General features: G+C 36.1%; 1 protein-coding gene across 1 annotated transcript in view; it reads left to right on the forward strand.

The window, feature by feature from the left end:
• Window positions 1-13,849, forward strand: part of POLR2B (RNA polymerase II subunit B) — a 41,476-nt gene that overhangs the window by 15,340 nt on the left and 12,287 nt on the right. Inside the window, 15 exon segments of the mRNA XM_028507806.2 lie at window positions 2,089-2,163; window positions 2,166-2,280; window positions 2,433-2,446; window positions 2,449-2,493; window positions 2,496-2,547; window positions 3,301-3,318; window positions 3,320-3,385; window positions 3,387-3,460; window positions 3,463-3,482; window positions 6,157-6,300; window positions 6,539-6,678; window positions 6,776-6,887; window positions 10,669-10,823; window positions 11,611-11,809; window positions 12,134-12,302. Of these exon segments, the coding sequence (XP_028363607.1) occupies window positions 2,089-2,163; window positions 2,166-2,280; window positions 2,433-2,446; window positions 2,449-2,493; window positions 2,496-2,547; window positions 3,301-3,318; window positions 3,320-3,385; window positions 3,387-3,460; window positions 3,463-3,482; window positions 6,157-6,300; window positions 6,539-6,678; window positions 6,776-6,887; window positions 10,669-10,823; window positions 11,611-11,809; window positions 12,134-12,302 (1,398 nt within the window).

The following is a 13,849-nucleotide window of genomic DNA, read 5'->3' on the forward strand; positions in this document are numbered from 1 at the left end:
TTGTCCTGATAATGTTCCTAATGGCATTTCTTTTTCCTGGTTGAGAATCCAGTCCAGGATCATGAATTGCATATTGTTTTCTGTCTCTTTTCCTCTTCTTTTTCCTCAGTGTTTAATAACATTGAAAGTTTGGGAGAGGATAGGCTATTTATTTTGTATAATTTCTTTCAATTTGGGTTTTCTGATATTTCCTCATGATATGATTAAATTTATGCATTTGGGGGCAGGAAAAATACAGAAATAATATTGTGTGCTTCCCAGGACATTGCATCAGGATCACATGATGTCATTTTGTGTTTATTTGTAATGTTAACTGTACAGTGTGGTGTCTTTAGGTTCCTCTTCTATAAAGTTACACTTTTTGTGGGAAGGTCCTTTGAGTCCAGATAAATATTCATTTCCTTATCAGTCTTTTCTATTAATGATCCTTGTCTCAATAAATAGTAGTTGAGTCTTAAAATTGTTCTGAATTGTCCAGAGACTTTAAGACTACAGAGAGATAAGGTAAAGTGCAGGCTAAGCATTGGTTACAAGGTTAGAAGGGGGAATGCATTTTAGTTATTAGAGTATTTATTGATACGGTTGCATGAGTTCTGGGTTCTGCAAAATGGGTTCTGGTGAGATTTTACTGGTTTGAGCTTTCACTTTTAGCCATATGCTTTTTTTAATACTTAAAAATAATAAGTATTTAATTATTTTAAAAGAAGTAATACATGTTATCTTTTATCCAAAAGGCATCCCAAATGATTTGAACTGGGTTCAGTTAGTACTGGAATTTTCTTAGTAAAGTGAAAGACCTGATTTGCTTTATGTAGATTGTCTTTTTGCCTTTTTTATGCATATATATGCATATTGTCTTTCTGAAAATTACCGCTTATTTCTATATCTCTTATGAAGCCTAAGTCAATTTTTTAAAATTTTTTAAAAAGATTTTATTTATTTATTCTTAGAGAGGGAAGGGAGGGAGATAGAGAGAAACATCAGTGTGCAGTTGCTGGGGGTTATGGCCCGCAACCCAGGCATGTACCCTGGCTGGGAATTGAACCTGCAACACTTTAGTTCACAGCCTGCGCTCAGTCCATGAGCTATGCCAGCCAGGGCAAGCCTAAGTCAAATTTTATATCTGTGAGTCAAGCATTCATGTGCAAAAGTGCTTTATTTTCTTTTCCTGAAAATACATTGTTATTCTTATTCCTTTTTTCAAATCCATTTTAACCTTAAGGAACAGTTTCATAACGACAATTACCTTTAAAAAGACTACTTTTGTTTACTATATTGTAGCCTCACTTTGGTTGACTGACATGTTTATGACCTTTGGTTCTGTGATTGGAATTGGGATGTGTAAACTTGTGAATCAGTGATACATGGACATAGGAAATCAAAGACAGGAAGGGCATGCCAGTAGCTGTGATAGAACTTAAAGTGTATTACAGGGGTCAGCGTTACTAAATGTTGTCCCTCATTTCTCACATTCATTATTGTGTAAAATTGGAACTTTACAGTGTTAGAACTGAAATGGGATTTAGACATGATTTTGTTTAGCCTTTTTGTGGATGAGGAAACTGAGTACATGCTCCTGAGACACCATAGCTGCAATAGTTAGTGGCAGGTGTGGACTGCAGGTCTCCCTAACAATGCCTTTAAAATATTCTCCTTTACAAAAAGGGAGTGGTTGTATTTACAGGATAAAAAACCTCTCCAACCAAAGGGTTAAAACATCTGGCGCATTTATTTATTTGTATGTAGGTTAGTAAATTTTAATATGACTGTAAACCTCTAATTGATTATAAATATTTTAAAGGACTTTTGTTTTACCATTATTTATTAAAATGTAAAAAAGAAACACTCTTGTTTTTAAATGGAATTATTTGTATTTTTCTGGAAAGTTCTGATCAGTGGATTTTGTTAGAGATCTCTAGACCCTTAAAGTATCATCTCTTCAAAGATTTTTGATTCCTTGATTTTTATAAAAGTATTTGCAAATTGATTAAGTTATCAGGAAGTTACCATATTATAAGTTAACAGTTTGACCTTTTTTAAGGTAAAAATATGAATTTTAAAATAACTCTTATGTAAATTCTCTGACAGGTTAACCTTCTCTTGATGAAGCTTTTGTCATCATCCAAGAACAGAATGTTGCACTAAATTTTATTGGCTCAAGAGGGCAAAACCTGGTGTCACCAAGAGAAAAGATTAATATGCAAAGGAAGTCTTACAAAAGGAAATGCTCCCTCATGTTGGTGTCAGCGATTTTTGTGAGACCAAAAACTTATTCTTGGGGTATTTAAATTCATTGTTTTAAGTTCTTTGCAAAATGTATAGTTGAGATAAAAGCTTTCTTAAAGCTCAAAAGTCAAAAATGATTTTTAATATGTAAACTTTTCAAAAATGCCAAAAACCATGTGTGTTTTCTTTTTTTTTTCTTTTTTAAGGTACATGGTTCATAGGTGCTTCTAGCAGCTTTTGGGTAGAAAGAATTAGATGGAGATCACTATGGAACAAAAGATTGGATCTTGCTGGACCACTACTTGCATTCTTATTTAGAGGGTAACATTATAAATGACATTATTACAAGTAGAGAGATTTCATTTTAGGTTGGTCCATTGCATGTAGAGTGCTAACCATCTTGGCATCCATACTGGGTACATATGAAGTTAACTGTGTTCTCTTTGCCACTTGCCTAGATTTTCTGCTTCATGTCTGAGAATTTTAACTTTGTGAGAACAATTTATTATGGTCCTGTTATTTTCTGTATTCCTCTGATAGCTTTGCAAGGCATTTGGAAAAGTTGAATTATTTGCCTTGATTTTCTAAGAGCCGATATTAGAACTTTTATTAGTCCTGCCTTTGCTTTTATAAAAACACAAAGCTGGAGGCTCTATCAAATATTAGCAGTGGTTATCTCCCGTATGGGGTTGTATTGATTTTTTTTTTTTGTTATGTTTTATATTTTCCTTTTATGGTGAACATATCTTTTATTGAAAAATTATTTTTAAAATATCTGTAGGCAATTAACAATATGATTTATCCGTGTTTTATAACGTATCTGTTTATTATAGATTAGTGTTAATTTTAACTTTTTTTAATCACCCCCACTTAACCTCTTTTGACATTTTTGCCCCTACTTGCTCTTTCCCTATGTTTATGTACTCCATGTACCTGTACTTTATACGTAGAAAGAGTATTAACACCTCTCTTTCTCTACTCCAGCCCTTTTCGTTCCCTTGGGGCAGCATTGTTCTTATTGAGGAGCGTGATGTAGAACTTTTACTTGGTGTACACTACCATTTTATTTGGCAGCATGTTTAAGAATTACTTAAGAAGTGCGGATCTATGCACAGAAGTTTATTGATCGAGGAAAGGATTTTAACTTGGAGTTGGCATTAAACAAGGATTATATCTGATGGCCTAAAATATTCTTTAGCTACTGGGAACTGGGGTGACCAAAAGAAAGCTCATCAAGCCGAGCTGGAGTATCTCAGGTAAGGATGTTGACTATGACTACAGGCTTTACAGGAAAATGCTATGGGACTAATAGATTCTTTCATTCAATGAATGTGAATTATTTTGCAGTCCACCCCCCTTAGTCAGGTGTAAAAGCACTAGAGGGTTTTGAATTATGAAAATGTAATTTTTCTTGAATTAGCTATTACTGTTACTAAGAGAGACTTAAGGTTTTGGCTTTCATCAAGATAGTTAATAAATTAACATAGCTATTTGGGAGGTGAGACAGTCCATATTAGTGAATTTTTGTGTCTTAAAAGCTTCATATTAGAAGAGCTGATGAAAATATAAATCCACTTTGTTGCAAAATAGAACTTCTAATGCTGATTTCTCTGTCGGCTGGCTGTGTTTACAGTGACAGTAGTAGCTACTCTCAGATGGAATGATGGGGAATGTCTCATCAGGCATTTAAAAATTTTTTTATTTAGTTTTCATTGAAGATTGAGAATCTGTAATGTAATGTCTAATTTTATGCTTTTTCTTTTTTGGATCTTGGCCTGTTTGCTTGTACTAGTACCACCTGGTTAATTTGGCATTCAGACACCAGTTCAGGTGCTTAATTCCTGGAAACCTAGAAGCTCTGAGAAATTCTGGGAGGTTTTCTGATAGCAAAGTTAAATTTCTAGTTCCACTTAATTTAGTAAGGACTTATTAAGTATATGCAGTGTTTGTGATGCAGGATTCACAAACATGAGTGGGATACTGTTCCAGCCCTCGAAGAGCTCACCATCTACTAGAAAGCAGATTCATCTGAGTACAGCTCTGGAGGCTATGAGCTGCATTATGATAAATGCTGTGTTGCCTGTTCAGTTCAGTGAATGGTTGTTTATTGGGACTTTTGATGAGCCAGGGACTCTGCCACTCATTGGAGATGCAAAGATGAATAAAACATCATCACTCATCTCCAGTAGCTTACCATGTGTACTCACAGATAGATGCAAATAGATAGTTATAACATGGTACAGGATATATAAGGAGAGATGTGCACAACTGCTTTGTGGGAATGCTGGAAATAGCATTTAACACAACCAAGAGGGTGAAAGGCATTCTTCAGGAGGTGACACCTGAGAATCTTGAAGGGCAATTGGAAAATAGTCCATGCCTGGGAAGAGTGGAGAACCAGTGGTTCACAGGAAAATTGGAGAAGGTTTCTTGATATCCTGAACAAAGGGATGGAGAGAAGGGAACTAGTGTTTGTGGGAGGAGCTAGAGCAGTCTAGGACTTTCAAATCAAAGTGGGAGGGTTAGGAAGGCGGGTTGGAGATGGGAGCGGACATGGTCATTTTTGTTTTTAGGTAGTTTCACAGTAATTGGCAGTGTGAAGAAAAGATTTGAGAAGGGTAAAGTTGGTGGGAGGAAGATTGTTGCAACAGGCTGAGTGAGAAATATTAGGGCCTGGAGTAGAGCAGTTTTGTAGAGATGGAGAGTAGAGTCAAATTTCAGAACTATTTAGGAAGTATGTTTTGTAAGATTTTGTGATTGACCAGTTAGTTAAGATAGAAAACTCTACAGAGTATAGAAAAGAGACAGATCTCCTGGAGGTGGGTCAGCTGGCTTTTACAGAGCACAGAGCGGCAGGGGGAAATGTGTTCCATTCTGTGGCAGCAGCATGGTCAAAGGTGTTTCCGTGAGAAGGTGTTTGGCAGTGCTGATGGAGTTCAGGAGTTTAGGAGGCTGGTACGGGAAGGTCGTTTGGGACTTCATGGAGAAAGTTTTAAAAGTGTGCTCCTCAGTAGTTGGTGGGGAGCTGTTTTAAAATTTTTTAAATGGATGAGAGATGTGACGTATTTGTGTTTTAATCTGGTAATTGAGGAGGGTAGACTGGAGGGGACATTGCAGGAACTTACGAGGTAATGATAGTAGTATAGGTAAGAGGTGAGGGGTGTGTATTGCTGTGCCATTGGGAATGGAGGGGTTGAGTTTCTGAGAAAATTTGAAAGTAGAGTTGACCAGATATGTTTGTTGATGTGTGATACAGGAAGTCAGAGGCAAAAACTATTTTGAGATTTCTGGATTGGAAGATTAAGGGAAGGGTGATGTCATTAACCGTGATGAGAGACTTAGGAAGAGGAAGGAGATTAGAGTTTTAGTAGGGCTGGGAAAGGTGGTGATTTGTTATTAGCTATATTGAGCTTGTATTGCTTGCTCTATTTCCTCTAAATGTTACCTTGTAAATATTGCCTTGCTTGATATCCTGTAAGTATTGAATGTCCTTGTTGGATTCAGAGGTCTCACCCTGGAAGAAGTACTGGGATGGATTAGTGATGTCTGTTATGGTCAAAGGAATGTGAGTTGGTATCATTTAATGCTTACTGAGTGCCTGATGTATGCCAAGTATTGTTCTAGGCACCGGGATGCAACAGAGAACAAAACAAATAAAAAATCCCCACCATAAAGAAAACATTTATGTTGTATGGTGGTGTATTAGAACTGTACATATTTGCCACCCCTGTTTAAAGGGGCAGTTAAATTATGGAAGTTATGCAAGTGAACAAGATTATATACTGGGAAAGGATGGAGAAAGGCGGGACGGGGTCAGTTTGACACATAATGGGTTATATGTAAAAATATGACTTTGCCTCATTCTAGTATTGCCAAAAATGGGATAGTGTAACAAATGCTGAACTTTAAAACTTTGTTATTGTGTTCTAGGTACTAAACCGCCTGACTTTTGCATCTACTCTTTCTCACCTGCGTCGTTTGAATTCTCCTATTGGTAGAGATGGCAAATTGGCCAAACCAAGACAGTTGCATAATACGCTGTGGGGAATGGTGTGTCCTGCTGAGACCCCGGAGGTAATGCATCAGAATTTATGTTCGAACAAAAAGTCTGCCAGTAATTACGTAGGATATAATTACTTTCAGAGTGAGTTTTTATTTAATTATGTAGTGTGGTTTAGAACTATGATATTATTTTTAATTTTTCTTTGAAAGTAAGAGTAAATCCTAAAATCCAATTGAGGGAAAAATGTTTGTGAAAGAGAATTTTGATAGGCTAAATCAGTATGGCTAATACTTCGTTTATTATTTCAAGGGCCATGCTGTAGGACTTGTGAAGAATTTAGCCCTGATGGCTTATATTTCAGTTGGATCTCAACCTTCTCCAATTCTGGAATTTTTAGAAGAATGGAGTATGGAAAATTTAGAAGAAATTTCTCCTGCAGCTATTGCTGAGTGTGTATAGATGCAATTAAGAAAAAAGTTGTTAATTTTTGGTTACAGCTTAGTGTAGAGTTACTAAGTGCAAACTGCTTTTGGTTTTGTATTTTAGTGCAACCAAAATTTTTGTTAATGGCTGTTGGGTTGGCATACATAAAGATCCTGAACAGCTTATGAACACCCTGAGGAAACTGCGGCGTCAGATGGACATCATTGTGTCTGAGGTAAGAGTCTTTAATTAACTAAGAGGGCATGATCTGTGGGATTTCTAAATAAGGCGTAAGATGGGAGGAAATTATCTTTGTATTGGCATCTTTAACTGGTTTCTTGAATTGTAAAGTACTTTGTTAAAAGTGCAGGTGATATTTTGAGCTAAATTCAATTAATATAAGATATTGTTTGCCCTAATGCTTTAGATATATGCTTCTAAAAATTGATATGTAATTTAAGTTATTAAATTATATTTTAGACCTTAAATTATATTTTAAACTAAAAGGATTTTTTTTGAGGATCTTTTTTTAAGGCTTACAACAATGCTTTTATTTTTTTAGAGAGAGGGGAAGGAGGGGAAAAAGAGAGGGAGAGAAATATTGATTAGAGAAACATCTATCTGTTAACCTCTTGAACGTGTCCCAGCTGGGACCTAACTGCAACCCAGGCATGTGCCCTGACCCATAATGGAGCCTCTGACATTTTGCTTTGCAGACAGTGCCCAGCCGTCTGAGCCACACTGCTCAGGGCTGACAACAATGCTTTTAAAAAGGGAATGATTATCTTTGAACCTTCTGAATCCAGAGATTCATTCGCAAAGTGTGATACACCTCTAATCAATTCTCATATTTAGGTGGATATTGAAATGCTTTGGGATAAGGTTGGATTTTTAACAAATTACTAAAATATAACACAAGCTTTATTACTTCCTAAGATAGGGCTTTTGTTTTTAGTACTGTATTAAGTCTTTTGATTCTTCCAAAACTACTGTTGGGGTCTATCTAGGGGAAGTGGATTGGGAGGGAAACTGTAATACACTTAAGCCAGTAGCTGGCTTCCTTTCTACCTAGCAGAGCAGAGAGACAGTTTGGTTGCTCCAGACCTTACTCCAGCAGGCAGACAGCCTAGTTTTTGACCCAGTGTTTTCACAGCTTGAAGGCAGGAAGAGCTGTTTCATTTGAGGGCAGGCAGGGCTAAGAAAAAACCTAGGAACCAAAATTGGCTGTATTTTTTATGAGTAAGAACTGTTAATGCCATGTTTTTCTGCTGAGAGCCATCTTCAGCTTTTCTGTATTCTCTGAGGTAAAACTAAATTCTTCATGCTGTTTTAGGTCTTTTTACCTTTTCATGGCCCATTCCCTTACCTGGAATATTTTTGCTCCCTGTGGCCCAATACCTCCTTAAAAACAGGCAGTAGGGAGAAGGGTGTGCTTATTACTTTTTCCAGGTAAATCTCACTTATTCTGCAAAATGCATATTAACACTCGTCGTCTTCAGGATACCTTACCTAACCTCCCAGTTTGGTTTAGACAAGAGGTTGGCAATCATTTTCTTTCTTTCTTTTTTTTTTTTTTTTAAGATTTATTTTTTCATTTATTTATTTATTTTTAGAGGGGAAGGGAGGGTGAAAGAGAGGAGGGAAACATCACTGCATGGTTGCCTCTCACGCACCCCCTAGTGGGGACCTGGCCCCCAACCTAGGCATGTGCCCTGACTGGGAATCAAGCTGGAGACCCTTTGGTTCGCAGGCCAGCGCTCAATCCGTTGAGCCACATCAGCCAGGATGGCAAGCATTTTATAAAGGGCCAAATATTAAATATTTCAGGCTTTGTTTACTATGCAGTGTCTTGTGCTTTCAACCCTGGTGTAGTGAAAAGCAGCCATAGACAGTATGTGAACCAATAAAGCTTTATGTATAAAAACATTTGATAGGTGAGGGCAGAGTTGGTCTGTAGACTGTTTAGTGACTCCCATATTTAGATTATTGTTACTGTAGAGCATATTTACTTAACTACTTCTGACAGAATGCTTATACCATATAGTACCTATTGATTCATTTGCCTGACTCACTCACTACATTGTTAACTCCTCAGAGACAGGGAACGTGTCTTACTGTGACTGGATTTTCCGCACTGAACATGGTGCTGACATACAGTAGACCCTGAATGTTTGTTGAACATTATAAATGGACCTGTGTCCTTGGACCAGGCAGTTTAATCTCCTGTTGGAGAGTGATGTTGGGAGCCTTTCTGTGGGGGAGTTGTGTCTATTTTCCAGAAGTAGTCTATACTTTTTCTTTTCCTTCATATTTTCTGATTATCAGAAGTTCTTTTTTCCACATATCTAACTTGACTCATATATTGGGCTTTTTAGGCTTTCCTGTCAATAGTCCTCTAAACATACTAGAGAATCCTGTTTCCTTTGGAACATAAAGATACTGTTTGGCCTTTGAGAGGCACAACTCACTTTATGTCCTTCTGTTAAGTTACTAGAGCTGTATTCTACTAGGAATTCTCTAAGGATTCAAGGCAAAGCATTTGAAAGCAGTGTCTTTTCTGCAACTTGAGAATGCCACTCAGGTTTTTGCTCACAGACACTGCTTCTCATGCTGTTTTTCAAGGATAGGAAGTGGGCTAAGAACTTGGAACGCTTTCTTCTTACTGGCGTTGACACTTTAGTTTTGGAGAACTTACTGTTTTGGTAAACCTTTTATGCCTTACTATTTTTTTAAAAGATTTACTTATTTAATTTTAAAGAGAGAGAAAGAGGGAGAAAGAAAGGGAGAGAAACATCAGTATGAGAGAAAACCGTTGATAGGTGTCTCTAATACATGCCCCAGCAGGGGACTGAACCAGCAACCTAGGCATGTGCCCTGACTGGGATTCGAACTGGAGAACTTTCACTTTGCTGAATGAAACCAAACTGGTCAGGGCTGGTTTACTACTATTTTTAAACTGAGTAATTCATATTTTTTCCTTTCTTAAATAGACTCAGTCTTTTTTTATAATAAAAGTATCCAGATGTGATTTTTTTTTAAAAGTATTTTTGTAGAGAAATAGCAGCCTATTTTTTCATTTCCCAATTCATTGGCAGTTCATTTCCTAGCTGACTTCCAAGATTATATATTAGATCTAGACAATTAACTTGAAATTCTTGTGGTTTTTTTTTTACTTTTTTATGTATAGGTACTTCAGATTCTGCAGTGCTTTTAATAATTATGCTTTTTATTGCAAATTTTTTATATTTTTGATATATTCTAGGAATATATTTTTTAGCACTATCTGGGAGAAATAGTGTGAGCTACATATTCAATTAAAATTTTTCTAGTTGCCATCTTAAAAAAGTAAAAAACAAAAGAAAATAATTTTAATGCTATATCTTATTTGACCTGATGATCTAAAATATTACAACTTAACATACAATCAAAATATATTGTGAAAAACTTTTTTTTTGTGGTACTGTCTTTGCAATCCATTGTGTACTTTATACTTACGGTGTATGTCAGTTTGCATTGGCCACATTTAGGTGCTCAGTAGTGATGTGGTTAACAACTACTATATTGGACAGCTAGGCTATAAGCTGTTTGTCTATTAGGTGAGTGGGAGAAGTCAGGCTTATTACTGGGAAAGTATTGTCAAGTCAGAGTGATATAGGGCAGGTTGTCAGAAAATTACAGAGTGAAGTATATGTGATCATCAAAGAGGCAAAGTAAGAAATTGCCATTTACTAGTGTTTGTGATACCAAAAATAGTTTTTCAGTTTGCTTTATCTTGCATGACATTATACTAGATGTTGCTGTTCCGTTCTATAATTACCACGGTTAGATATTCTTAATAAAATTTAAATTTATACCTAGGTTTTTAGTATATTAACCAATGATAAACTAAAATTTGTCCATTTTGTTTGATAATTGGGTGCTCCAGAAATTCATTAGGAATTTTATTGTATTTTTAGCTAAACCTTGATGATACAGAGAAAATAAAAGTCCATAAGATTTTTTTTTTAAATGTCTAGGTTTCTATGATCAGAGATATTCGAGAGAGGGAGATTCGGATCTATACAGATGCAGGTCGTATTTGTAGACCACTTCTGATTGTGGAAAAACAAAAGCTACTGTTGAAGAAGAGACACATTGATCAACTGAAAGAGAGAGAATACAACAACTACAGGTGAGTACACGCAGTGAGAAAGAATTGAGCTATAATTCACATACCATGAAGTTAATGATTTTAATGTAGACAGTTCAGTGATTTTTAGTATATTCACAAGATCGTGTAACCATCTCCACCATCTAATGCCAGAACATTTTCATCGCCCCAATAAGAAACTCTGTACTTATTAGCAGTCACACTTGTTTTTTTTTTTGTTTTTTAAATTTTTGTTACCAAGTAAGGGACTTAACAGGTTTTGTTTAAGCATAAAAGTCTTTGTGACATGTTGAAGTCTAGTAATAATAATAAGTAACAAATATTACAAATAACATATAGTATGAACAATATGTAAATAAATAAAAAGATGGACCTGCTTGAAAATTTATTTTTAGTAATATATGAGTGTGTATAATTTTATTGTAAAAAAATCAAACAGTATGTGTAATAAAAGCCCCCGATTCATATTCTCCTCTTCAAAAGTAAGTACTGTAACCATTGGGTATGTATTCCTCCAGACCTTAATCTGTGTATTACATACTTACTCCTTACCCCCACAAATATATTCCTTTCTTTAGAACAAAACAAACTAATAAAATGTCTAGTAACATACTTACTCCTTACCTTATTCCTTTTCAAACAAAACTAATTAATGTCTAGTAACTTGCTTTTTTCCACTGTTAACAGTAATGTGCTTATTTGTAACTCTTTCTATATGAGTAAATATATGTATAGGAATACTCTCGATTAGGTAAAACGCCTCGTTAAAAGAGTTCAGAAAATAAGGAAACTAAGAATTCTCTTTTAGTTGGCAGGATCTCGTGGCCAGTGGAGTAGTAGAATATATTGATACTCTAGAAGAAGAAACAGTGATGCTTGCAATGACTCCAGATGACTTGCAGGAGAAAGAAGTAGCTTATTGTTCCACGTACACACATTGCGAGATTCACCCGTCGATGATTCTTGGTGTCTGTGCATCTATTATTCCATTTCCTGATCATAACCAGGTTGGCAGCCATTCGTAACTTCTCATTTGTGAGGAGTTGGGGGAAGTAAAATAGAAGTTAGAGATTAGTGTCCCGTTTTTAAAGAAGAGCCTTTTAATGGAAAGGCTGTGAGCTTCTGTAGAATCAGAATTTAACATGCTTATTGCTGAGTTTCATTGTCAAGAGCCATAATTAATTATTCCAAAGGGTTATTACTTATCTCTGAGGAAAAAAAAAACAGAAACTTTACCAATCATATTTTGGTTTATGTAGTAACCTGTAGAGTCTATTCCTTTAGAAATAATTAAATTTTTATTGATTCTGCTTTTTAATTTCTGTCCCTAGTCCCCTAGAAACACATACCAGTCTGCTATGGGTAAGCAGGCTATGGGGGTTTATATCACCAACTTTCATGTTCGAATGGATACACTGGCTCACGTTCTTTATTATCCTCAAAAACCACTTGTGACCACACGGTCTATGGAATATCTACGGTTTAGAGAGCTGCCAGCAGGTATGTTCAGTTTTGTTCTACATTTTTTTAGATCTGTCATGCTTAAGGCACTTCTCTGGGTTCTTGGGAAGGTTAATAAAATGCATATGACAGTCTCTATTCCATGGAATTGATACTGTGCTGGGAAACACGAACACAATTGAATAAAAAGGTAGACATGTTAAAATTGTTACGATGGGGGCACACGGTCCTTTGATAGCACAGAGTGAAGGAAATGATTGATTCTTGTTGGGAGACTAGAGCCAGTTGCATGGGGAGGTAGCAGCATTTTAGACTAGCATTGATGAAAGGGTATTTGAGTTTGAGAGAAAGTTTCATCAGGGCCTAGATCTAGGAACACGAGATACGGGAATGGTCAATAGTCATGTCAGTTTGATGACTGGAGTATAAATGCATGTGAGTAAACTTCATCTCCTTGTGTGGAGGAGAGCAGCTTGAATTTCATTTTGAGAATGAAGACCCATTTAGCCCTTTTGAGCAAGAAAATAATAGAATTAGAAATTTATTTTAGGAATATTCTTGTGGTAGTTGTCTGAGGAATAAATTGGAATCAGATACGATATTAGCATGGAGATAATTTAGAGGTTTTTGCATTGGTGTAAGTGAGATGTGGTAAGGTCTGAGAAAATTGAAAAAGAGTAAGGGGGAGGTACGTGTTAGAATACACTTGATAGGACTTGATGACTGATTGGACGTGGAACGCTGAAGAGAGGGAAGAAAGGAATTGGAAATATTTGTGTGTGCCTGGCTTGGGTGATCAGGGAGAAAGAGGTACTATTAATAAGATTGGAGCCATTGGAAGAAGGAAGAGGTTTTGGAGATAAGATAAATTCTGTTTTGACCTGTTTTTGAGCTGCTGCCAGAACATCTAAGAAATTATTTTCCAATAGTGATTACAAGTATGGTTTGAAAGAAAGTCAGATCTAGAGCTCTGAAGTTTTTGATATATTAATGGTAGCTACAGATGACTATAAATTGTTGAGGTTAAGTTCAGAGCTAGACTATAGCCAGAGATAGACAGAACTTGAGGCACCAGGACAAGAAATCAGAGAGGGGATTTGGGACATAGTTGATGGAGAATCAGGAGTTGGTAGGAAGAGATTCTAAAGGAGACTGGACAATAGGCAGAAGGGTGCAAGTAGTCTAAGGTTATGAGAATGTCAAATGTAAAAGGAGACAGCATGTTCTTTGCTACAGTTGTTTTCTTGTATCAATGTGTTTTGGCTTTTACTGTGGATAACATTATTTAGTAAAGTGTGCTTTGTAAGTAGAGGCTTTAAATTGTTAGCTATAATAAGGGACTTAACATTTGGATAGCAGATTCTCACAGGTTAGAATGATTTATTTTTAAAGTCCTCCACAAGGGGTTACTCTTGTCTAGAAAAACAAAATCTGTTAAGTTTTCAACAGTATGCTGATATCTTTGGGCTATGCTTACAGTGCTGTGTGTTTTTCAGCATATAGATACTGGTTTCTTTAATAGCATAGAGAAGAAGATAAAGATAACTGAAGGATTGGGTTTGAGTAAAATGTCCTCTGGTGCTGAG

This window comes from Phyllostomus discolor, chromosome 1 (assembly GCF_004126475.2).
Source record: "Phyllostomus discolor isolate MPI-MPIP mPhyDis1 chromosome 1, mPhyDis1.pri.v3, whole genome shotgun sequence".
Lineage (NCBI taxonomy): Eukaryota > Metazoa > Chordata > Mammalia > Chiroptera > Phyllostomidae > Phyllostomus > Phyllostomus discolor.